The 26,686-nt window shown below is 44.9% G+C and overlaps 1 protein-coding gene across 2 annotated transcripts in view; it reads left to right on the top strand.

The window, feature by feature from the left end:
- Positions 1 to 26,686, top strand: part of DPYSL3 (dihydropyrimidinase like 3) — a 107,250-nt gene that overhangs the window by 40,555 nt on the left and 40,009 nt on the right. The window contains exon 1 of one of the 2 annotated variants that reach the window (XM_074360887.1): positions 5,844 to 6,078. The exons of the other annotated variant lie outside the window; for it this stretch is intronic. Within the exon in view, the coding sequence (XP_074216988.1) occupies positions 6,040 to 6,078 (39 nt within the window). The 5' untranslated portion in view covers positions 5,844 to 6,039. Of the gene's footprint in view, positions 1 to 5,843; positions 6,079 to 26,686 lie in introns of those variants that run through there. 2 annotated transcript variants of the gene reach the window in all.

Here is a 26,686-nt window from a genome sequence, read left to right as displayed (position 1 = left end):
TAATGGCAGAGAAAACAGACATAGTCAGAAGAGAGCTTTGGTAAACTTCCTCCATGAAATTTCCCAGTCTCCGTGCCAACATACTCTTCCCCTGAGTTCCTTGGGGAGGAACGGTCCTTGCTCCTTGCTAAGGGCAAGCCCTCTGTTTGAACACTAGGTGTCACCTGTGTTGTCTGTTCAAGAACCATACCCCAATTGTCCCATTTCTCTCCTGCAGCGTGAAGTTTCCTCTTCTTACTGAATCAGCCCGTTGTCATAAACCATGCCATTTCTCTCATAGATTCCACTTTCTCTGCTAGTTCTTGCTGTGTATCCCCTTCCCTGTCTACCATAAAATCCCCTGAAAGAGTTGCTGTACTAGGTGTTTCCAAATTCCACTACGATTTTCTCTTGGAAACACTCCAATCAGATTTCACCCCCCACAGCTTCATTAAGACGGCTCTAGTGCTCATACCCATTTAGTAGCTACTCAGGAAATATTACTGGAATAATTTAATACTTGTTCAGAAAAAAACAGCCACTGTGCGGTGGGCATGAAGATAGTCATTTTATAGGTGCTCTGTTCAAGGTCCTCAGTGATTTCATGCCCTGATGAATTCTCAGTTCCCACCGTCCTGAACCTTTGAACAGCATGTAACAAAGTGAACCCTTTCTCTTCCTGGAAATCATTCCATTTCTTGCCCTTCACAACACTATGCTTTCATAGGGTCCCCACACTCTCACTGACCACTGTCTCTGCGGCTTTGTCCGGTGGCTTCTTTCCCCTCAGGATACTGAGAGTCACCTCGCAGCTCCATCTCCACTCACTTCCTTGGTCAGTCAACCAGCATGGCTACTTTAAACCATACCAGCAGGCTGACAACCTCCAAATTTGTGTCTCTGGCCAGCCTCCCCCCTTAGCTGCCTAACCTTGCATATCTACCTCCTTGTGCAGCACTTCACTTGGATGTTTAATAGGAAATGTCCACAAACATATTCCTGACTTCCCCCCCAAATTCCATTTCTCCCACAGTTTTCCTTATCTCACCTTCGTCTATTGAGTTGCTTAGTGTAATCTCTGATTCCTCTTTTTTCTGATAGCCCAGTCAAATCCATCAGCAAAGATTGTTGGCTTTACCTTGAATGATAGACAACATCTGACCATTTCTTACTGCTTCCACGGTTACCGTTTGGTCCCAGTGACCACCATCTCACCTGGCCTTCTGTGACCCCGATATGGAAAATTCCAGCCCATTCCTCAAGACACTGGAAGGACTCTGACTTTCACTGCCCCATCCCTGCTTTATTTATCCCCAGTGCACTTGCCATTATATACTTTAATTTTTCACTCTTGATTTCTGCCTTCCTTAGAATGAAAGCTTCAAAAGGGCAGGGGTTTCATCTGTTTTATTCAAATATTTGTATCCCTAGTGCCTAGATACCCATAATAGGCACTCAATAAATATGAGTTGAATGAATTAATAAATCATCACAAAAACACTGTAAGGTAGGTAGTAAGATGTTCATTTTAGAGATGAAATAACCAAGGCTCAGAAAGCTGAAATAATCTGCTGAAGTTCATGGAAGTAGGAAATGGATAATGGGAATGTGGACTGAGGTCCCTCTACTCCAAGGTCCACATCTTTAAACAGAACACCGTTCTGGGTTCTAGTCCACAGTTTTTCTTCTGAACATAATTATCTTTTTTTTTTTTTTTAAAGAAATTCTTTAACAAGGCTCTTATCTTCTCTTACGCTTGGACGGCAGCTCCTTTCAAAGTCACAGCTCTCTAATCACTGCTCAGGTACCAAATCTATTCTCCTGAGCCATTCTTGAGTCCATTTGTTGCCTTGGAATTGTGACTGGATCATATTAGTAAAGTGATTCCTCACCATCTTGAATTCACTTGCTCTGAAACCTAGAATCACGAAACTCTAAGAAGCCTTAGAGAATCAAATATAGATTTTTTTAAAAAAATAATGATAATGATTATTTATTTATTTTTAATTGAAGTACAGTCAGTTACAATATGTCAATTTCTGGTGTACAGCATAATGTCCCAGTCATGCATGTACATACATATATTTGTTTTCATATTCTCTTTCATTAAGGTTATTAGAAGATACTGAATATAGTTTCCTGTGCTATACAGAAGAAATTTTTTAATATATTTTTTATATAGTAGTTAATATTTGCAAATCTTGAACCCCCAAATTTATCCCTTCCCACCCCCTTTCCCCCAGTAACCATAAGATTGTTTACTATGTCTGCGAGTCTGTTTCTGTTTTATAGATGAGTTAGATATTCTTGATTCTGGATTCTAATCACATGCCCTTTAATTACAGGAAAGTTCTTATTCCCTCTATTTACTCTTTCTTCAGACAGTTTAAAATGCTCTTCCATTCACTCACCTAATAATTATTGACCAACTCCTATGGGCAAAACCCTGTTTCACACACTCAGGACATGGGAGTAGATAAAACAGACACATTCCCTGCCCTCAAGGAGCTTAGATTCTAGTGATGAGGAGGATAATAGTAATAAATTAATGTGCCACGTGGTGAAAAGGACTATGAAGATAAATAAAACAAAGAAGGGGGCCTAACAAGTGATAGATGGTGCTCTTCTGTTTTTTGTTTGTTTTGGGGGGATTATGTTTATTTGTTTGTTCAGTGGAGGCACTGGGGATTGAACCCAGGACCTCATGCATGCTAGGCATGTGCTCTCCTACTGAGCTATACACTTTCCCCGAGATGGTACTCTTCTGAATAAGTGTATAAAGGAAACTCCTTAAGATCTGGGATATTATTATTGTTGTTATTATTGTTCACCTCTGTAGCACTAGTACTTAGAAAAATAAGAAGTACACACAGGCTAAATACCGTGTGAATATTGTGAGAATGAATGAATGAACGAATGACTGATGGCAAAGAAGAGAGCCCGATTAGGAGGCTACTGCAGTGGTCCGGGGAGTAGCGGTTGGTGTCTAGACACAGAGAGAAGCTTTGCAGATGAAGACAAGGGGTCACAGTGTGGTTGTATTTAAAAGACAGAACCAGTAGTAGTTCCTGACAGAAGGGATATGGAGTGCAAACTGGATTAGATTGAAGGAGGTAAGGCCAGGTTTGGATGCTGCCAAACCTGTGGCCTGAGCAACTAGAATACAGTAGCCTTGACCAAGGTGTGGAGGTCTATGGATGTGGTAGATTTGGTAGCCAAAATTAATTTTCTTTGGGACCATAAATTAAATCTCTCTGTGTCTCCCTGTCCCTCTCTCATAGTTTCCTGAGATACCCAAAGCCAAGTACTGCCGTGTATCCAAGGAAAACCATTCAGAGTCATTCTACTGTGGAAAACAGCCATGCTGGTTTCACTCCTCACTCTCTTGGCCAGACACAGAGGCATCCTGTGTCGAACGCTGCCTTTCTTCTTATTCCTTGAATAAGAAAGGCACAGCCAAGGAAGGCTTTTTTCCTTCAGACTCTTCTTAGACACTTGATTTTGATTTAAGAAAGAGAAAGATAATTGAAGGGGATGAAAGAGGGGAGAATGGTGTTTGCTGGACATTTCTGCTGATGGCAACAGCTTGAACCGATTAGCTGGTTATTATGCATTCCTGTGCAGGGCTTCTCAGCAGTCTGATCCAGAGAAACACATCACAAGTCCTATTCTGCATGGCTTCTTGCATGCAAAACTGACCTCAAAGAGATTAACCAAGTCTTGTAATTTGAAACAATAGACACACAAAATCATCAAGTGATCAAAAATGTGGTATAAATCTATTTAGTAGGCAGTGTTCTGGATTATAATGACAGGAATAGAGGAGATCATTAGGATGCAAGAAAGACAAAAACCAAAGGACAAACCCATGAAATGCAAAAAAAGAAGGCAGTAGTATTTCTTTAGGATGTAAATGTCCCCTACATATTTTTGCTTTTCTTAAGGAGAACTTGTAAGATTCCTTCAAACAAGTTTGGGGAAGTAAAATCTATGGGAAGGATTCAGAGAGACCTCTGCAGTGTTGCATAGTATGTAGTTAATTCTCTTTTTACTCAATTCTAAATATAATCCTGCTCATTTGCATGCCAGTCCCTAGAATGCTTTGTAATTTCACAACTCTTGGCCAGTGCTCTTAAAGCACTTATGCTTTTAAGAACAAAGCGAAATGCTTAGGGCGTGCCTTTGATTTAGTCTTTTTTCCCCCTGTGCTTTTTGCTAACGTACAGGGAGGTGACCTCTGCTTGGCATTCATCCTCCAAGCGACAGTATCACAGAAATGAAGTGGAGAATGCTGTGTGCTTTTTCTGTGAAGACTGCATTTCAGTCCAGTTACCCATGAATAACCGGCTGCTTGGATTAACTCACTCGAGCAGGAGTGTTTAGGAGGGCCTAGCCTGCCCTTTGCTTATGTGACCAGGCTGGTTCATTTCAGGTTTAAGGAATGCCCAAGCTGGAGTGTTCTGAACCCTCTTTCTGTGGCTGCTTTATATAGCTTCTCTATTGCAAAGGAAGCCTTCAAGTTAATGAAAAGATGTCCTGAAGTGTGATTAGTGGCCTGCCTTACAGAAACGTGAATTCAAGATCTCTAGCACAGACCTAGTCATGCTCAGTGACATCTACAGAATTTATCTTAGGGGAGGATTCGCTCCACAGGGGGTGGTGTGGTCACTGGAGACTTGTCCTGAGAGGTTTGTATAATTTTGCATGGCAAGCCATTTTCGTTGTCATTGTTGTTATTCAATTGGTGTATTTGGGGTTTTTTTTTTTCCAGGAGAGTTGAGGAAGGTCCCCTATCCGACATCCCTCAGCCCCCAGCCACAGTGACTCTTGGCCGTTTAATTGAAGCTGGTAGCAAAAAGCTAGTATGTTCCAGCGCCGAAAGGTCACGTTTTTTGCTCCTAATAGCATACTGACCTTTGTCTATCAGCCCTACCTGAAGTAGACTGGGGGCTGTGAACAGCGCACATCGGACCACTCACAACATCGACGGCTGCGCAGTAGCCGGCCAGGGCTTTTGCTTTTTCACTACAGGTGTTTTCTACTCTTTACTTACCGAGCAGTGTTACCGCTCGTTCTTCGATTCTGAGAGCCAGGCAGTGAAGTTCCTTTAAAACACATTATTTTGAGAATTATTTTTACAGTACAGAGAACGGTTGATATTAGCGGACACCGTGCCCCCTCGCAGTCCTCCGAGAGTGAGTGGGTTGTTTCACGTTTTCTGATCCGCATTTTCATGGTCTCAGGCTCGCAGCGGCCGGCCAGGCTGCCCAAAGTCTGACCCGTCCTCGGCTTTCTGAGGGATCGCGCCGGCTGTTTATACACCCAGCGACCAGCCGAGGCGGCGCCCAGGCTCCTCTTAACAAAGGCGGCGGCCGCCGCATCCAGCCCGCGCGGTGGCCCAGGAGAGCGGGTTCCGGGAGGGAAATCCGGAGCGGACTCCTTCCCGAAATCAGGGGAGGGAAGGTGGCAAATCCGACCTAGGGCTTCTCGGAGGCGTGGGCGCTTTCCTGGGCTTGGCCCCCGGGGCCAGGAGGGCGACGCTGGTGCTTCTCTCCGGACACCGGGGACTGCAGCATCCCCGCCCCGAACAGTCCCTCGCGCCCCCTGGTGGCGGTGGAACGACCTGGCTCCGCCGCACTCGCAAGTCATCAAAAAAAAAAAAAAAAAAAAAGGAAAAAAAAGTGGGTGAGGCAGATGCAAAGAGGAAAATCAATAGGGATAAGAGAGAAGAGGGAGGAGTCGCGGATCAGCCATTCTTGTCTTACGGGGTCCCAGCTGGCAGCGCAAGAGAAAAAAAAAGCTCGGGCGTGAACGCGAGTGGAGGAGGGTGTGTGCGACGGGGGGGTCGGGGGTGAAAGGGGGACCAGGGAGATTTACTATTGTCTCTGGCAGCCGCCGCCGGAGCCCGGGAGGGGGGCGGAGGCGAGAGGAGGCGGCGGTCGCGGCCAGCGCACCATTCGCTCCACCTGATCTCGGGGCGCTGTGCGCTGAGGAAGGCGCGGGCGAGAGGGAGCAGAAGAAGGAGGGAGGGAGGCAGCTGCTGCAGCCACCGCCGCCACCATGTCCTACCAAGGCAAGAAGAACATCCCGCGGATCACGGTGAGTCGGGCGTCGCTGCCTCTGGGTCTCGATAGCTTGCTTGCTGCGGGCTGTGCCGCGGGCGGGGGCGGCTTGGATCCCGCCCGCTTCCCCAGGCGGGTCCCCGGAGATGGACGAGGACCCCGGGTCCAGGGGGGTGGAGAGCGGCGGTCAGTCCAGCCGGCGCGGCGGGGCGCCACCCAGACCGATCGACCCTGGCGTTTGGGGAAAACAAAACAAAGAGGAAACCCAAACAGTGGCGCGGAGAACTTTGGATTATTTATCTTCCTTTTCCACCTCCCCGTAGTTCACAAATAACACAGGGCTCTTGGCCCTCCCTGGACCCCCGCGCCACCTGGGGTGTGCGTGTGTGCTGCCCCAGGCGAGGTGTGCTTTTTGTAGAAGATTCCTTTTTGCCTGGCAGGGTATACAGAGGTGACACCTTTTCCTAGGGGTACTTGGTAGCCCGACCGCGCCCCTCTGCGAGCTCCAGTCCCGTGGATCTGTCCCGGCGCCACGAGGGTGATGGGTGCCAGGACCATCCGTCCTCACCTTGGTCCCCTCTTGCTTGCATTTACCCCAGTTCATATTTCTGTGCGTCATACTCGGGACTGGGCAGCTAACGTGGCTGTAGTGAGAATGACCAACTTTTTTTGCTCTCGATGCGTTTCACATTTCTGTTGTCATTTCTCCCCCTCATCCCAAGAAAAGCCTGGGTTTTTAGAGCAGATTTTCGTGGCCGTGCCCGGCGCACGCTGTGTGCATGCCGTGTCCAACTGCCATTGTGTGCAAAACCGAGCCCCCTGCGGGTGTCAGATGCGCTGAGCGGGCGCCTAGGGCGGGGCGGAGAGGGGACAAGCCATTATCAGGTACAGAAGCCGCATCTTCGCGGGCATCCAGCAAGCAGCTCTCGTGGCAAAATACTGCGCCCGGGTCCGGGATTCCTCCCGGATGTGCTGAAATGATGCCCCGAATGGACAGACGACAGGCTGAAATGGGCTTTTTTTTTTTTTTTTTTTTTTTAAAGGGCAAAGCAACACAACAAAACCACTGACATTTGTTGGCTGAGCACGAAGCAGTGCTGTTGTGCTTTGTAGTGAATGGTGTGTGTGTGTAGTGGGGGAATGGGTGGCTACTCCATCTTTGCAAGACGAACAAAGAAAGTGATCAGCTGGCCCCTGGGAGGCTCCGCAGCTGCCCTAGAGCAGCGCTGTACCTGCAACTGTAGTCCATTTGCCCGAATCCACTAGGTTTTGCTGTGGGTGTGAGTCTGTTGGCACTTGTTCTGTTAGGCTTGAAACAACCTGTGTACATTTGCAGTTGCTCTGCAGGACCTTCTCCTCTGTAGGCAGGAGGAAGCAATTCTTGCCTCTAGTGCACTTTATTGTGTCAATTGGTTAATTTTTACTGCAGCATCTTGCCTTTTTCATGCACCTGAGCTTCTCCTGACACAAATGTGCCCCACCCCACCTGCAGCCCACCTGGTCCCAGGGAAAGAACACTCCCCAGGGGAATAGAATTGGAATGAGTAGGGATCCTTTTGCCAGGTAGAGGCATTGGGTTTAAACCTATCCTCCTTTATCACTACCTGATATCGTTGACTTTACATTATTATGAAGACATAGTGGGTCTTTTATAATTCACAGTATTTTCTTAGTGCCAGTTGTCTTTGCAAAGAGCTGTGGATGGTATCTTTTTTTTTTTTTTAAGGCTGATTGGGACAAACCTCAGCTTTTGTACTTATTTCCCTAACTGAGGAGGGATGAACCTCAGCTCTCATGCTGTTTCTTGTGGAAGGTATGCTGCATATATGTGTTTGCTTTACATCCAGTGTACATTTGCCAGTTCTGTTTGGGATAAGCAGAGAATAGATTATTTTTCTCTTCCCGTTCTGGAGACTACAATGGTTTTTCTTATGGATTCAGCCTCTGATACAGTATTGAGGGCCACACCCATTCTTCTAGGTATCACTTAAGCCACCTTTAAGGAAAGATACAGAAATTTAGCCTTTATGGTAACTGTCTCAGAAGCCCCAGTAAATGTGGCTGTGCCCTAATCCCAGGGCCAGGTTTGCAGGGGGTTCCCTTTTGTTCCTGCCTGGATGCTCTTCCCTGGGGTGCGTCCTTCATTTTCAGTGTGGCTTCCATCCTTTCTCTGTGTGTGGGGCGTGGTGCTGCATAGCAGCCTCTGCCTTGAGGGAGGCTGTGTCTCCTGCAGCTGTGATGGAAATGGATAGTGGCTGTGAATTTCTTCAAGCCAGCCTGCCTTGCATTCATTGTTGAGAGGGATGTGGGATAGTGGAGGCAGAGGAGTACGGTAGGAGGCGGGTGTTGGTCTTTGGGGGCAAGGAATCCATTTGTAGATTTTTCTCACGCTTTGTGTTTGTATTTCCATGAACAAGGATTCTAGTTTAGAACAAACTATCGTAATTTTTGAACATTTGCATGTCTATAGATGATTACGGTTATCTACAGATTACAAGGGGTGAGATACCTTTCCTCGATATAGGTAAAAACAAAAATGTGGACACAGATCTCCATATATAGAAAATATGGTTAATGATTTAAATATAACATATATCCCCTACTGTCAATTCTAGTGCCTTGTTAAAAATGGTAAGATTATAGAATTGGAGTTGTTTCTTCTCTATATTCTTTTCTGTGAAGGCTGCCCCACCCAGTAGCTAAAATGTCACTGTAATCTGAGGACTGATGGGGGCAGTCTTTCTTGCTGAATACCTTTGCCTTTGCAGGCACCGTCCTCTCCCACAATTTGGGGGACACAGTAGGATTTTGTTTGTTTGCTGTCTTTTTTTGCTTTTCCTTCCACCTCTTTTTGCTGCTCTCCTGAGAGTGAAACCTTCCTACTACCCCCTCCTACCCCCTCATACCCCATGTTTCTTGGTTTCCTGGAAGGGAGTATTTCTCTGTTGCTGGTAGAATTGGCTGGGGCTTTCCCTGGGATTAGTTCAAGTCTCAGATCTCATTGTTGCTTCTCAGGTCATTTACCTATATGAGCTGCCTGTCCGAGCCCAGCACCAGCTTATGCTTCTAAATGTCAAGAGACGGCAGCTGGGGTGGTCCAGCCAATCAGAGCAGGGACCTGGTGTGGTCACCCTCCTCCGTCTCCGCTGTCCAGCACAGTGCCTGGTACATAGATGCCTAATGAGGATGTTAAATCAATAAAGGAATGAAAAATTGTTCCTAAAGAGAACAGCTCACACCTGCTGAGTGTTTTATTTTGTGTCGGGTATTGTGCTATGTGCCTTACAAGCGTTGTCTCATTTAATCCTCAGATCAACACTATCTGAGAGGCACTATAGTTATCCCAATTGTATAGATTTTGTTTTTCTCTGCCTGGGGTCAGAGATATAATTATTGTCAGAAGCAAGACTCAAATCCACGCACCTGACTGAAATCCAAACGCACGTCCCTCATTGCCACCCCCCTCTTGGTGGCTCTGCTCCTACCATCGTGATGTTAGCCGGGCAAATGGTTTAGAGGAAAGACTCACACTGTCTCTATTTTTTGTAGGACCTGTGAAACTTGTTCTTCCTGCCACTTTTTCTTTTTGTTTTTTGTTGTTTGAATGATGGTCAACTGTGCGTAATATCTTTTGACTGCCTCCCTGATAATTTAAACTTTTATTTCATTCTAGGTAATATTATTGAAGAAATCATGGTTTGATTGTGGAGGATAGCTTTACTCTAGCATACATCAATTTAAAGACATTAATGGTAAAATGAAATTGTTCATCTTTACACCTTCTAAAATCATCTCCGGCATCCCCCCACCCCCCAAGTGGTGCACAGACCTCAGGAGTCAGTGATTCTTTGAGACTGGACTTTTGTGGGCATCAGGGATTTGATATGTGGATGGTTTGGTCTGATCTAGCCTCAGGAAATCCTTCTCTCTTTGGGTTTCTGTTGGAATCATTCATTGTTTCCAGATCTCCGGGCCAAGAGATTCCATAACATGGTCTGCCTTACTTTTTATGCTGAATAAACTAAGCAACAATTTGGGGGATGGTAGTTCATCATCCCAGCTCTGCAGGTGGGAAGTTTGGGTAGTTACCCTCATTGTTTTCATCTGAAGTAAGCTACAACTTAGACCTGCAAGGGAGGGTAGAGATCTCACACTCAGGTTCTAGTGCTGGGCATGTATTCTTTTATGAGGGTCTCTGCAAAAACCTACTTTAGAGTTAAGGACATTGAGACAGAGACAGTTGAAGTCAGTTAGCCAGAGTTACACAGCGAGAATCTCGGGCAGAGCTGCAAATCACACCCATGTCTTGTCTGCCTTCACAGCCTCAGCTGCCTCCCAGAGGCACCTGCAGTGGAGAGTTTGAAAGGTGTGGATAAAGACCTCCAGAATTCCCTCTAGGAGACAAATCATGGAGAACTGACTTTTTGCAAATACTGACTGGATTGCTGTAAATACTGTCTTGCAGCTAATGCATTTTTGCTGCATTGGAGGTTGTGGTGTATGTGTGTGATGTTTGAGAATTGCTGGAAGATACATCCTCGGTCTGGAACATAACCTGGAGAGTTGGGTCCAGGGGACATAGTCAGGATGCTGTGATCTCATTTGAAGGATGTGATTGTGGGCTTTGTGGATGCCCTGGGAATTTTTTATTGGAGAGGGGACATGCAGGAGCCACATGAACTGGAAGAACACTCAGATCTCTGCGCAGTTGAGCACAGGGCCTTGAACTAGACTAGGTCCTGGGGAAGGGATGAGTGCAACTCCATCCCTGGATCTGTGCCTTCCTTTTGCTTCAATAGGCGTCACTATGGACTGGGGACAAATATTAGGAGATGGAGGACTAGAGCTGGGGAGACCAAAAGAAGAGATGTCACCCAAAGCCCCCTCTCTCCATGTAAGGCATCGTGGAAGGGAAATTTCAGAGAAAAGACAAAGGAAAAAATATCAAAGGAATGGGAAGCATCTTAGATACCTGATCATGGAAAATCTCAGCTCAAGCCCTGCCTGGGGTGTTCATTCATTATATTTTGAACAGGGATGTGGTGATTCCCAGCCAGGTGATTCCCCTTTCTCAAACACTAGCAAACTGCCTCAAGTGGAGAAAGAACTCTGACTAGCAGTAGCTAAGACGGAGCCAGCTGGGCACGTGAGGGAATTCCGGAGAAATAGATTTCCTGAGAGAATTCAAGTCGATGTAATAGAATTGTCAGTTTATAAATAAAAATTCTCCCTCCTTATCTCACCGGGCTACTGAAAGGCTCAAATGAGGTAGGACTGCGGACAGTGGTCTCTGAACTCCAGATGTATTCAAGATAGGAAACAGTGATTTATTTATAAAATCTTCGCTACTTTGGAGTGTGGAAATGAATAAAGGAGGACTTGATGAAGGTCTGGAGTAGAAAGAGACTACTTGGGAATCAATTTTTTAATGCATATTTTAAAAGCCAACAAAAATGAACACAGTGTTACATTAAAAACCCTTCTTTGTTTCCTGCTTTAGTTATGTTACTGTGTTGCTCAGAATCATGCCTGTCATTCATGTCTGACGGGCCCACAGAGGCCATAGACTACCTTTGGACTTTGATACAGAGACTCTTCCAACCTAAATAAAGGACAATTTCCTTATTTAGTTCAACTATATTGCTTTCAGTCCTGTTCAGCTTCTGGCCTAGACTGATGTGGGTTTTGGATACCCTTTCTGGCAATTTTTTCACAACTCCCTGTTGAATGGCTTTTTCTCTGTCCTTTCTGCTCAGTTGGAAAAAAATAAAATTAAACTTGAAAAAGAACCAAAAAACTCTTTGGATCCTAAAGGGCTCTCTGTTCTTTACCCATTGACATATTTTGTAGAAATACTGATATCTGCTTATTACATTTGAAAATTTACAAAATGTTTACAACAGTAAGTAGATAAGTGCGCTTCTCTTTGACTAAATCAATGCTTCTAATCTCAAGGGGACTGGAAATGTGAATATGCCATCACCTCCCGGGATGGATGCTAATGGGAGGACTGGACTGCCCCCTGGCCACTCTCTCTTCAAGTCAGTCCTCTTTTTACCCCCCATTTTCTGCAGCCAGAAGGAAACCAGTGAGAAAGACCCTGGGCAACCCAGAGAAATAGGCTCCTCTGTTTTCAGACTCTTCTGCTGTGAAATCCTTTTCATCAAATTCAGTATGTATCTATTTCAATATATGAAATAGACTAAAAAATGTGATGAAATAGGATGAGCTCCTCAGCTTTGCCTCTTCTTTGGCCCTAGTCTGTGTGTGGAATCCAGTTCTCTTGAGGAACATTTCTTCTGTTCACTAAATTATAGGGGACCCCATGCTTAGAGAGATGGGACTAAGCATAGTGCAGCTATTATTTATTGCTACCATTTATTGAGAGCCTTGGCACAAATGACATAGGTTCTCTCATTTGACTGACAACAACTCCGAGAGCTACAGTGACTAACTGTCATTTTGCATCCTGGCTAGAGGTTCAGAGAGATTAAGTAACTTGACCAAAATCACACAGCTGCAAAAGCAAGATCCTGGGATTGATCCCTCCAGACGTGAGTTAATTACACAGGTAGGAAAGCAGTAATTCCTTATCAACAGGTGACTGTCCCCACCCCCTCACCTCCAGCTAGCCACACCTCACACATGGGGCCAGTGTTCATAGGCTGGAAGGGGTGGGAACAGTCAGGCCAAACCTGTCCCATCACCAGTGGAACAACTGAGTGCATGTCCTCCACATCGCGGTTCGTGCCTTGCCTTGCCAGCTGTCCTAACTGGCTCCTGGCTCTTACCCAGGAGCATGTGTGAGTGCAGGGTGGAAGCTCAGATGCTGTTTTTTTGCCTTGCATAAGTGTGGATCTGGCCCGGAGCCCCTTCTCACTCTCCATCCCTGTCCTCTGCCCAGATGTAGAAGGAGCCAGGCTCTCTGTTCTCATTCAGCCAAGCAGAGAAACCCAGGACACACCCAGCACTCTAAGCCAGATGGGGGAGCTCCACTCTAGAATGGTCCAGGAGCCTGTGGGGACATCCAGAATTCAAGGGCACGTTTCTCTTGGCTAAATTAGTCTATTTCTTTTTTCCTATGGAAGTGCTGGACACTGAGCTATGGAGGATATGGAGGATAAAGTGAGATTTTATTTTTAAAGAGAGGGGTTCCTCTGCCTAGTAGAGCAAAGGCGCCCCCTTGTTTTGTGATGCAGGGAAAGGAAGAGAGCCCTGGATGGAGTGTCGGCACATTGTGGTCCAGGCCTGCCCTTGCTTCTAATTTATGTGTGACTCTGGGCAAACCCTTAATATCCTTCTCCAATTCTGCATCAGATGAGGGCATTGAACTGGATGATCCCCAAGTCCCTGCCAGTGCAAATGACCCTGTGAGCCTTTATTTTGCCTTCTGTTTTCTCCTGAGATCATTGTCAGCCCTCTACACTTGGTTCCAGATCCACAGAGAGGAGTTCTAATCCCTCCCTGGGACGGAAGAGAGCACAGTGAGGACATGGATGAGGGCAGTAGTTGTTGGCTTAAACGCAGCGGGACTGGCCCACATCTGTGTTGGATAGAACGGTCTTTGGTTGTTTTTTCACCCTTAAAATCCCAGGCTTTTTCTCATTCAGAGAGTATACTTGATTAAGACTCATTCAGAGAGTAGACTCTGTCCCAGGGAGCAGCAGGATAATGATGATTGATAGGTCTTTTTCTTAGCAGAGCTTGAGTATTAATTCAAAAGAGTATTATTAAACTGGTACTGTGATTCATTTGCTGGCACATACATTGTCTCTTCTGGATAAAGCTACCATTGAGAAGGGCACAAAGGCGACAATTGCCCTGAGTCTAGACTGGTCAGACCAACACGCGAAGCACCAGGGAGCAGCTCCGAGTCTACATATGGCCCCCAAGCTCTTGTCACTTGCTCTTGCCAATATCCGAAATGCAATGGCTCCCATCCAATGGGAATAACCTCCCCTCAAAGGCCAAATAATGCCACGGACACTCCATGAGGTAGGGATGGGGTTTTTTTTCTGTCATTATCACTGATCTCCAGCACTGTGTCTTTGGCATCTTTGGCAGGCACACGAAGCTCTCTGTAAATGTTTGTTGAATGGATGGATGCATTGATTTAACACTTACTTTGCAGAGATAATTTCAAGCGAGAAGATGATCAGAATGCACATGTATTTTTGCTTGTACATCATCTTCCCTTTCGCTGACAACTTTCTAGAATATTAGCTTTGAAGAGATAAGGTGTGTCTCTAAGAACCCAGCACAGGCTCTCCGGGCCGAGAGAAATACAACAGCACTTGAGCAAAACCAGGAGCGTTAACTGTGGTCCAGGACCTGAGTGGGGTCGATGTACTAGGGAGTCCATCCATCCCTTGTACTTCTTTCTTCTCAGGCCCCCCTTCCTCTCCTTCCAATTCCGCATCTGGCCTCATTCTCAGCCTGTTTCGGGGGCTACCTGGGTACTTCTTACTTGCAGACAGATCTGTCGTTTCTCTTACTGAAAATGATTTAAAAGAATTAATATAGACCTTTGTGTCTTCTTTTAAAGAGGGAAAATTACATGACAGTTTGAACCAGGAACTAACCTAGATCTTCACTGAAGCCTCTTTCTGCCTTTGCGGGAACCCACAGGTCATTCCAGGTGTCAGCAGCCAGTAGACAGGTTGGTCTGCGTTCGTCCAGCAAACCCCACCTTTCAGAAGGTTTGGCCAAGGAGCAGCCTGTAGTTCTTTGTCATTCCTCAGGCTGGGTTGGCCATTTTTGAATGGAATGTTTTTATGCTTGTGTGTATGTATTTTCCAGTTACAAAAAAAAAAAAAAAAAGTGATGCGTGTAGAAAAATTTACCAAAAAGCCAACAAAACAAGGACATTAAAAATAAGCGCCCATGAAATTTTTTCAGCTGATAGGCATTGGAAAGTTTGACTACATCTATCTAGAGTTTTTTCTTACTACTGTGTATGTTGTTTATTAAAATGGTCCCCCATATTTGCTGTTTCATACTCCATAATGTATTATGACATCTTTCCCCGCTTTAAATTTTCTTTCAGAACATAATTTGAAATACCTACGTATTACCCCAGTGCTTCAAAAAAATCCCATTTTGCTTGAATTTTTTGGTTGTTCATGATATTAACAGTACAAATGAGATGGTAGGTTTGTTTTCAGTTTGGCTGGGTTTTTTTTAACTGAAGTTAAATTACATTAAATTAAATTTAGCTACCCCAGGGTGAGGAGTTGAGTAACTTGCCCCAAAACTGCTCAGTTTTTGAGTCTTGGACTCTGATTTGAGTCCTAGTGTCTTTTTTAAAAAGTTACTTTTATTTATTTGGGGGGGAGGGTGGTAATTGGGTTTATTTATTTTAATGGAGGCACTGGGGGTTGAACCAGGACCTTGTGCATACTAGGCAGGCACTCTACCACCAAGCTGTACCCTCACCTTAGAGTCCTAGTGTCTTTAATCTTACTTCTGTATTCTTGTCATCACTCCACGAGCTCCAGCAGTTTTGCTGTTTTCCTTGGGAAATTCTGCTTTCGCTCTTTGTTTTCTTCTGCTCTTAAGTGAGCACCTTTGTTTTCTCCCCGCCACCCTTGCCTGCCTCCCTGTCTTGCTGAGGCTGTTGCCATCTGTGAGGTGCACAGTGTCTTAGGACTGAAAGCTACACAGCTGGAGAGGAAGTATGCCTGCTCCTCCCTCCACCCTCCCCATGTCCTTAATGACTTAACCTATAAGCTTGGGAGCTGGTTTTAATTTTACATTTTCTGTGTGTATACGTGTTTCTTTTAAAAAAAGTTTTTCCCACTTAATTCTTTCAAGGAGACCTTTATTTGAAATTGTACCCTCTTTCCCTCCAAGCCAATCCCTGCCCCAAATCTTGATGAGATTACTTTGTTTGGGGATATTGATAAATTCATAGCGAGGTTTCTGGTTTAGCCAAATAAATTGGTTTAAATTATGGCCTTACAGAGAGAGAGGGCTTTAAACAACTTGAATAGTTTTCAAGCAATTGACCATAAGCCTCTGCGTCTAGAAAATTCATCCTAGGTTTATTCATACAGAGAAGGTATGATTTTGTTATGCTGTGTTTTGTTTTGATTTCGGTTACTTCATTGCACACTCGGTCTCAGATTCTTTGATGTGAGAAATCATGGGGAAAACTTAGCTTTGCTTGGTTAAGGGCAGGATGAGAAATAAGGGATCCATTATTCCAAGCCTCTCATTTTAATGATTAAGAAAATGTGGGCCAGAAAGGGCAGATAATTTGCCCAAGGTCACACAGCAAATTCTTTTTTTAAAAAATGAGGCAAAGGACTCATTTCCCTTGCTCTGGTTCAGTGCTAGTCTCATATTTTTTTTTTTTTTTTTGAAGGGGAGAATGTGAGGGGGAGTGTGTTATGGGCAGATTTGTCCACTCAAAATGCATGTTTCGAGGTCCCCCCAGGATCTCAGCAGGTGACTATATTTAGGGGTAGGGTTTTTAAAGAGGTGGTTAAGTTAAATGAAGCCATTAAAGTGGGCCCTGATCCAGTTTCAGCCTCTGGAACTGTGAAAAAATAGATTTCTGTTGTTTAAGCCACCCAATCTCTGACACTTTGGTATGGCAGCCTTAGCAAACTAACACCAGAGGAAGGGAAGAACAAAGGCATTCGAAATTCAGAACTTCAAACTTGGGAAGTTCTCCATGAACTGAAATGGGAAACCCAGATAATTATTACTACTTCTAAGAAATAATGCTGTGCCAAAGCCCATACTAACTTGATTTGGAATCATAGTTTTGTATGTGGCATCTCATTTCATGCTTGTAACATGCCTGAAGTATAGTTATTATTAGCTCCACTTTGCAGATGAGGAAGCAGGCTCAGAAAGTTAACTCATCGAAAGTTACGTATTTATGGGCTAAGTGATTGAGTTAGGTCCAAATTCACCTCTTTGTCTGACTTTAAAACTGTCACTTACTACACTGAAGTCAACCCACACTGTTTAGTAACCATTGTTACCAAGTTGCTTAAAGTTAGGAAGAGAAAAAAATGTCCTCTGAAGTCTCAGTGGCCTGGAATCCACTTAAATGATTGAACAGGAACTATTTGGCCCCTGATTTTAGGATAAAAATAGAGATCTGGGAAGTTTGAAAAGATAGTGAAGGTATTCGAGTTTCACTACAAAGGTTTCCCGGTGGCTTATACCTTCACACGTCAAAATGGACAACTTCACATAATGAAGAATTAACAGTCATAGTGATGGACCCCAGGCCCTCAGGAAATCTGAGCTGTCGGAGGAGAGTCAGTTACCCACAGCAGGTCACACTTGCTGAAGCAGGAAACCAGACCCGTGCCTCTGCAACATGAGTGGATGTGGAAGCTCTCTGTGCCAGAGTTTTACAAATACCTATTTTAGAAGTATTTTTAACAATAAGACCTGATAAATATGCAACAGCCAAAAAAAAAAAAATCAAATGAGCTTGAGCTGCTGGTAAAACCTCTTGTTGTGACAGAGGAAATAGGAGGTGCTGTAGATGTTGACTGTGGGGGGCTCCGTTGCGCCTGCGTCCTCCGTGTTTGAGGATCGTGTGGTCTGTCATCGCTTAAATGTATGAGTTCAACCTACTTGGACTTCATTAGTAAGAAGACACAAGCAGATTGAGAGGTGGCTGGGCTTTGTTCTCAGCAGATGGTGGGGTTAAGGCCCAGCTCAGCGTGTGCTAGCTGTGCAACTGTGTGGGCTCTGCCTTTAGAACAGACTCTTAATCCAGCCACTTGTCACCACTTTTCACCCCTGCCACCACCACCTGAGCTCAAGCCTCTGTCACCTAACTGCATGAACCCAGCAACGGTCTCAGTGCTTCCACTTTGCCAACCATAAGGTCATTTCTCCATGCATAAGCTGAGTGATCCTTTAACAATGTAAATTAGGTCAAGTCACTCCCCGGCTCAAAAATCTGTTGCACTTGGGATAAAACCCAGACCACGGTGCTCAAGGGTCCCCATGGCCTGGCCCTGACTGTCTCTCTGGACTCCTGCCACTGCCGCCCAGTGACTTGGCATCAGTCGGCCTCCCTTCTTGCCCTCCCTTGAACCTGACATGTTCATCTCCAGCTCAGAGCTTCTGTACTTGGGGCGCCTCGGAATGGGGAGCGGTCGTTTCTTTACCTGCGGAGCTCAGTTCAGCTGACAGCTTCCTAGACGTGCCTTCTTTGAAAACCTAATCGGAAGCAGTCCCTGACCCTCTTCTAAGCCTCCACCATCCCCTCACCCTCTTTCTAAATGTCACTCATCATTGTTGGAACTACACTACCGATTTAGTGTCTGACTTATTCTTTGCTGTTTCAACTCCTACAGTTGCAGTGGCAGGGAATCTGTTTTGTTTATTCTTGTATCCCTAGGACTGTGAATGGGGGCATTTACAAATGTTAAATGAAGGAATGAATGGATAAATAAACAAATGAAAAGGCATGCTGTCCCTTTATTTCATTTTTGATTTATTTTTTGTTTGTTTTTGCTTTGGGGGGGGTAATTAGGTTTACTTATTTATTTTAATTGAGGCACTGGGGATTGAACCCAGGACCTCCTGCGTGCTAAGCACAAACTCTACCCCTTGAGCTATACCTCCCCCGTTTACTTTAAACTAATGTGCTTGCCCTGGGCTAAGTGGTCTGGAGAGAACAGGTGTCAAGGAAACTGTGTTATCAGAAGGCTACTAAACTCTCTGCCCTATGGTGATAGGGACTGTCTGTCTCCTTCTCCCCTCTGTCACCGCGGCCTAGCTCAGTCTAACTTCAAGTGAATGAAATGATCAATGAAAGATGAAAAGACTTCGGGTAACAGACACAAGCGATAGCACATAGATGAACACCTGCTGCGTCTGAGGTGACTTCTAACTTGTTTGCTCTTTTTTTAGACACAATTTAACACATGTCACCGTGCACATCTTAGTCTGGTATGCAGCAAACCCCTGCAATTGTCAACTTTAGTAGCCCCGGCACTTTTGGAAACGTTTCTAAGCAGAGACATGTCGTAAAAGAATGGGCTACTTCGGAACTATTCCAAAAGATTATTCTCCTGGTGTTAGAATCATAGAATGGGAAATAGTGATCCTTGGGAAGGGAAGAGTGTAACTCATGACTTTGTAGGTAGGGATGAAGTCCGTGGGCCTTCAGGCACAGGGAATCGATCCCTGTGGTGTGGGCGTGGCATTTGTGAATAGAAAGCAGTCTTGAATATATTCCAGGAGGTGCCTATTGGGTGAAGCCTTTGATCTTTGTTGAAGGTGAAGAAACCTTTTGTTATAGGATTAATGCCCCCGCCTCCACTAGTCTCATTTCTGAGTTCTATAATTTTCAAGAGGTGTCTCAGTTGGATTTCAAGGGTTCACTTCACTCAAAGTCTCCCTAATCTGAAGTCCTTGTTCTCAGAGCACCTACAGTTTTCTCTGTCAGTAAACTTGGAGAAGTTTGGGGCCCAAGAGTCAAAAATCGTCACTGCTTTAGTAACCACCTGTCTATCAAATGGAAGCAGAGGTATGGATATGCAGGTTCCTAGGCTGACAGAAGACTGGGACCCAGAGAATCCGTCGTCACCGTTACCTGCTTCTTGTGTCAAGAAAGAGCCAGAAGAAAGAGAATTCCCCATATTCCTTTTTAAGAATTATGTCTGGGTTCTTCTAGGAAGGGAGTTAAGGCACATATATAAACTGAAAAGAAATGAAAAATCAAGCTACTTTTCAAAATAGAGGAGAGAGTTGGTAGGTGTCCTAGTGAAAGGCGCTGAGAAGATGTGAGTCCGATTTTAAAGACGTGCATTTCTTGAGCACCTCCTATGCACCAGAGTTTGGGCTTTCTCCTGACCACGGTCCTTTGGGGCCGGTACTGTTTTCCTCATTTTATAGCTAAGTGTGTGATGCCAAAGCCCTTCTCTTTTTCACCATCCCAGCTGGCTGCTCTGGCACTGATTCACCACTTGGATCCTTTAGCTGCAAAGAGACTGATGAGGCCCTTTTGCTCGTTGTCCTGGACAGACCCAACCTCTGATGTCTGGACTCCATGGAAGAGCAAACTGGGGCCATCTCTGCTCTTTGAAATGGTCCCTTCCTCCCATGCTGTCTCTCCAAGAGCCCTTTCCGCAGCCTTGTGGTGTGAGCTGGAACATGGCAGCTGCATGTTCTCAACACATCCACCACGGGCCAGTTTTAGGAAGCTGCAGAAACCAGTGGTTGTGTGCTGAGAACCGCAAACCCTGGGCGGCCCCTGCCAGTTTTCAAAGTACAAGGTCAGACTTGGAGCAGAATCCCTGTGGCCTCCACAAATAGATGGGGAGCAATTGCCTGTCATTTGAAGGTGCCGCTCACACATTCCAAGACCCAAGCCCTCATTCCTCCTCTGGGAATTGCATTCTGGCTGGCTTTCAGATTTAGTGAAAGAGTTTCTTGTTTCTGAGAAGCAAGAGGGTGGGAATTCACTAGGCTTCCCTGTTATTCGAAAGGCCCAGCCAAGCCAGCTGCCAGGCACAAGTGAGCAAAGAAGAGAGCTACTTCTGAAAGAGGGGCATGGGTCCCACTCAGTGGACAGCAGCCCAGAGGGGTGAAGTGTCTTGCCCGTGGTCACAGAGCTATGACCAGAATCCAGGTCCCTCCTATTCTTCGTTGCCTTTCATTTGGTATATCCATCTCAGTGTGGCCTTAATTCAGCGCCATCCATCAGCATCTGACCATTCTCTCAATCACAGGCCCCCATTTCTATCTATGTGCTGTGTGGCTAACCAGCATCTCAAAATTCTTATTCATACTCACACCCCAACTTTGTGACTCTCCTTTCTGTCTTCCTTTTTTTTTTTTAGTGCTTCTATTTCTTTTTTTATAATATCACTGTATTTTAATTTTATTTATTACTATTTTGGGGGGGGTGGGGGCGATAATTAGGTTTATTTACTTACATATTTATTTGATGGAGGTACTTGGAATTGAACCCAGGACCTCGTGCGTGCTAGGCACACACTCTACCACTGAGCTATACCTTCCCCTTCTTTCTTTTTTTATTTTTAAAAATTGAAGTATAATTGATTTACAATGTCTTGTTAGTTTCAGATGTACACACACATATATAACTATTCTTTTTCAGATTCTTTTTTACTGTAGGTTATTACAAGGTATTGAATATAGTTCCCTGTGCTGTAAGTAGGTCCTTGTTGTTTATCTGTTTTATATATAGTACTGTTTATCTGTTAATCCCAAACTCCTAAATTATCCCTCCCCTCCTTCCCCTTTGGTAACCATAAGTTAGTTTTTTATGTCTATGCGTCTTTCTGTTTTGTAAATAAGTTCATTTGTGTCTTTTTTTTTTTTTTTTAAGATTCCGTATATAGGTGATATCATATGATATTTGCCTTTGTCTGGCTTGCTTCACTTTGTGTGATAATCTCTGGGTCCATCCATCTGTTCTCTATTTTTGTTAATGGGTCCTTCCTGGCCATCCTGCCTGGAAGCTGCGTTCACCTTTGGCATGTCCCTTTCTGTTTCCCCGCAGTTTCCCTCGGCTGTGCGCCATACACATTCTGATCCACACTCTTGCTGTCACCTGGCCCAGAGCAGTCTCCTTATTGTTCTTTTCCTTTTTTCAAAAAAAATTCTTTATTAAATCCCTTTTAAAAGTTATGAAATGGCATATGCATTGTGCAACTAGCAAAATAATAGAGACATAAATTAATTAAGGAAATAAGAAATACAGGAGAGAGAGACAGAGGTCAAGTCCTCTTCCCTCTTCCCTCTGCCTCCCTCCTTCCTGCCTCACCGCATGTTGATAATTTGGTGCACATTCTTCCGGACCTTTCTCCTGCGCACACAAAAACAGAATAGACGTATTTGCATATAGTATTTTTCGTTTGCTTTTCCGAGAATAGTGTCGTGTTTTGCACATTGGTCTGCACTTTACTCATTTTATGTATTTCAGTTTTACATGTTCAAGATACAGCTTTAACCTGTGTCAAAGGTAGCTGCCCAGCAATCCACAGTGTGGCTGTGTTGCAGTTAATTAAATCCTGCCCTGTGTTTGGATATTCAGGGACTGGGCTAGATGTTTCCTGTTTGCCTCTCCAGCCACCCTCTCCACGTTTTTCTGCCCCCCTCCATAACCTGGACCTGTCTGTGCTGCACTGATACATCCTTTGCCCTTGGGCTCCTGGCTGGATTTAGTTCACGTGGCACCACTAGGAGATTGGAGGGAGGGCGGGCAGTGAAGCCAGGATCTCCCCCCACCCCCGATTCCTTTCTGCTGGGTTACAGTGGAGTGGCTGCGTGCCTCTGCTGGAGGTCCCAGGTCCTGGCAAGGCGCCCTCTCCACTCGGCTGCCCTCTTCAGCCTCCTTGAGCGCAGAGGTGAGATGGCTCCCTGCTGTTTAGTGGGCCCTGGATGCTGTACATCCATTTAATCTCCCTAAATCCTGCCCACTCTTTGTTAAATAATCCCTTTGTTAAACTCTCTTTAATAATCCAGTCTGAGGATTCCATCTGTCTCCCGGCATCTTCAGCTGTAAAGGTTGTTTCTTTTTTTTTCCCCTGCCACTTGTTACTACGTTCTGACTCCTTCTGTCCTTTATCTCCGGCATGGCCATTCTGTCAGCTTTTTTTTTTTTAAACCCTGAGATTGTATTTCACTCATTTCCTTAAAATCCTTCCAGAGCTCCCCAGGACCCATGGGGTAAAGGGCAAACCTGATAACTAGCCATTGTTTGCATCCCCTGTTCCAGGATCTTAAGCATCAGGGACCCCACCCATTTCCAAAGTTTCCCCCTGAAATGCATTTCTTGAATTGGTATATTTAGTTTTCCCAATGACTGCTTATGTGATGCCAGACCCTGTGCCAACCCCCTTAAGCTTCCATGTCTTCTTCAACTTATGGGGGATAATAGCAGATAATTCATTTCATTGAGGGTTAGTAGAACAGAATGTACGTAAAGCTTCTAAGGAGTTTCTGGCATGTAAGAAACTTTCAGTAAATGCCAGTTATGAAAGCATGGCTCCCCACTCTCATCAGAATTGCCTTTGGCCATACCTGTCTGTCCAGGTCAGCCATTTTCTCAAGACCCACCTCGACAAATCTCTGTAGACCCTTTGATTTCTACCAGAGAATTTTCCTCCCATTTCTCTCTCTCTTAATTAATAAACTTTGCTTTTCAGAGCACTTTTAGATTTATAGAAAAATTGAGCAGAAAGCACTGAGAGCCCCCATATGCTCACTCCCTTCACCCTAAACTTTCCTCTTTTATTAACATGTTGGTGTGATAGACATTTGTTACAACTGATGTACCCACATCGATAGGTTATTAACAAGAAGTCCACAGTTTTACATTAAGATTCGCTTTTCTTTTGGTCACTTCTTTGAGTTTTGACTAGTGCATAATGCCTTGTATCCACCATTAGAGTATCTTATAAAATCATTTCACTGCCCTGAAAACCCTCAGTGCTCTGACTGTTGGCTTGTTCACCCCCAACTCCCCACCGCCCCAGACCACTGATCACTTTACGTCAATAATTTTACCCTTTCTTTCTACTTCACCTTACTCTTTGTGTTCATGGCTTATTTTTCCTACTGTTTTGTCTTTGTCTTCGCGTACACCGAACATCTCCATAGCCAGCAGTCACACAAGTGTACATTTCAGCAATGAATTATTAAACCTCTTCATCCCTGGACTCAAAGCCTGGTTGTAATTTCAGGCACTCCTTTTAATGAAATGGGCGCTGGGCTTTTGCACAGGCTGTTGGGCTAATGGGACACAGGATCCCTGTAGAACGTGGCTGGACCCAGTTTCCTAGTCTGTGTGTGGACAGAGAGCTTTTACCCACAGCACATGAAACTGGGGCCTAAAAGGAACAATGCAAAACAAACCCCCAAATAATAAAACACAAACCTGATATATAAATCCAGACCAAAGATGGCCATGAATCAGATCGCTGAAGCACTGACTTTTCTTCAGTCTATGTTCTGATTCACACTCTGGCTCTGAGCAACACACTTCTCAGGCGCCCTATATATAACAGTAATAGCTCCCTTACATTGGTACTGCAATTTGGATTCGCCTTTAATGGGACATCTATGTAATCAGAGCGATAAAGTGGAGGTGGGAGCACGATAGTGGAATTAGCAGTGGTAGTGATATTTGTCATGCCTGCCACTTAGGGATCTTTTTCTAAGTGCCCAAGCCTGCATCCTGCTGTTTAATTCTCACAGTAGCCCTGAGAGGTAGGCGTTATTTTCTGTACTTTACAGACACATGAATGGGTCTTTCTGGAGAGCTATACCTTCACTCAGCTGAGGAAGCTGAGGCCCAGAGATGGATCAAGTCACTTGCCCAAAATCACACCATATGTGAGCAGCAGAGATGCTGATGCAGCTCTGACTTCCAGACTCCCTTGGGTGGTACCTAAATTCTGAATGGCTGAATGTGGAAACATGGTAGTAAATGCAACTAAATTTTTAAGCTGTGATACGAAAGACATAGTTCTCTTACTTTTTCCAGGACTATAAACATCATATTCTTTCAATCAGTATGGAAACTTAAAATAAATGTAGCCCAAATAGCAGAGGCAGAGGCCTGTCCCCTTGTCCTGTGAAGCATAGTTCACATCCATGTCCCATCCTGAGGTGGTGGAAATCCACAGCCCCTCCCAGTGTTTTCTGGAATGGTTGTGGGCCCCAGCCTGCTTTGAACCTTGAACTCTCAATCATGCCTCACCTTGCTTGGTTCTGCTTTGCCAACTTAGGTTGAAAACTTGCCCTATTTTTCTTGACTCACTGTCCCCATCAAAAAAAAAAAAAATTTATGGCTGGTTTCCATCCAGGCAGCCACTTTTCCATTTTTCCCTCCTAAGAGCCCAGTTAAAGATGTAGCCAGTGTTTTTCTGTTATCCAGATTTGGCACTTCCTATTTAAAAAAATTTTTTTTAACAACTTTATTGTGGTGTATTTTATGTACAGTAGACTACACATATTTCAGATGTACAATTTGATGAATTTTGATAGATGTAGACACCCATGAAACCACCACACAATCAACATAGCTAACATTTCCATCACTGCCCAAGTGGTACAAATTTCAAATTTCCAATTTATCCCTTCCCATCTCCTTTACCCTCTGGTAACCATAAATTTGTTCTCTATGACTGTAAGTCTATTTCTGTTTTGTAAATAAGTTCATTTGTGTCTTTTTTTTTTTGATTACACATGTAAGTGATGTCATATGGTATTTTTCTTTCTCTTTCTGGCTTACTTTACTTAGAATGACAATCTTCAGGTCCATCCATGTTGCTGCAAATGGTATCATTTTATTCTTTTTAATGGCTGAGTAGTATTCCATTATACACGCACGCACGCACACATATACACATATATACACATGCACACACCCATCTATCTTCTTTATCCAGTCATGTATTGATGGACATTTATGTTGTTTCCATGTCCTGTTTTCTGATCAGGCGTCTGTGCTCTCACACTAGACTTACCACGGCCTGCCTCCCTCCCCCACATCCCCAGCCTTCTGACCCAGTGATCCTCCATGATCCCCAGTGACTTCCTCCCTCACTGTGTTGCCCAGTACCTGGGAGGTCCCTGTGCCTCTGCTTGGGGCCCTGTTCTTATTTCTGACAAGCCTGGGTCAGCCCCTGTTGGCCCGGGTCAGCCCCTGTTGGCCCGGGTCAGCCCATGTTTCAAGTGCAGGGTTGCTCTTCCTGCTGCTACGTTAGATCATTCTAGGTGGTTCTGGAAGAGGGCACTAAATGACACTGAACCACAGTGTGAAGACTTTGGTCCCCTTTGTAATTCTTTTTCTAACCTTCTGAAGAGATCCAGGAAGAAGTCTCAGGGTGGTGCTGGTCTGTCTTGAACACCGCCTGACGCTTGGTAATCTTCTTTCTAACAGAGGTAGCAGATCTGGGCTCATCTTTCAGAACCCATCCTTCGGAGGGCAGCAGGATGTAGCCAGAATTTCATGATGTTTTTACTGTATTCATTCGTAGGCTTGCTGTCTGGTTTTGGTAAGTGATACTGGCTTAGAATTTATGGGAGTGAGACAGCGTTTGCCCTTAAAATACATTTATGTAAGGATAATATTAAATAAATAGCAGTACAGGTTGTATCAGGATATGTCTGAGATCATGGAAATAGGGTAATAGTGACTGAGGCCTGGGCTTCCCCGTCCCAGCTGACCTTCCTGCTTGAGGGTGGGGTGTGGCTCTGTGGCTCCTTCTGACTGGCCCACCCATCCCATCCCCACCGTCTGGTTCCTGGCCTGGGTATCCATTTATGCTTATCTGTGTCTGGAACCCTGTAGAAGATTGGGAGCCGGTTATCAGGCCCTGGGATTAAGATGCCATCCACACTTCATGCCCCTACTCCAGTCTGACCCTGGGCAGGCCACATGGCTTGTCTGGCCCTTTGATAATTACATCTTCAGAACGGTTAACGTGAGGTTCTGCGGTGGAGGGGGATGCACACGGGCTTTGATGTTCCCGTGCAGAAGACTGAGCAGCCGCCCTGCCCTGCTTAATACTCTCCTTGGCTCCTGCTTTCTCTGCATTACTGCTTCTCCCACCTCGTGTTCTGTCCTTCCAGAGCCAAACCAAACTCACCAACGAAAAGGAACACAGTGCTTGCCATTTGAGGTG

This window comes from Camelus bactrianus, chromosome 3, assembly GCF_048773025.1.
Source record: "Camelus bactrianus isolate YW-2024 breed Bactrian camel chromosome 3, ASM4877302v1, whole genome shotgun sequence".
In the NCBI taxonomy this organism is placed as follows: Eukaryota; Metazoa; Chordata; class Mammalia; order Artiodactyla; family Camelidae; genus Camelus; species Camelus bactrianus.
The sequence above is the reverse complement of the archived record's forward strand: the minus strand, read 5'-3'. Positions and strand labels throughout refer to the sequence as shown.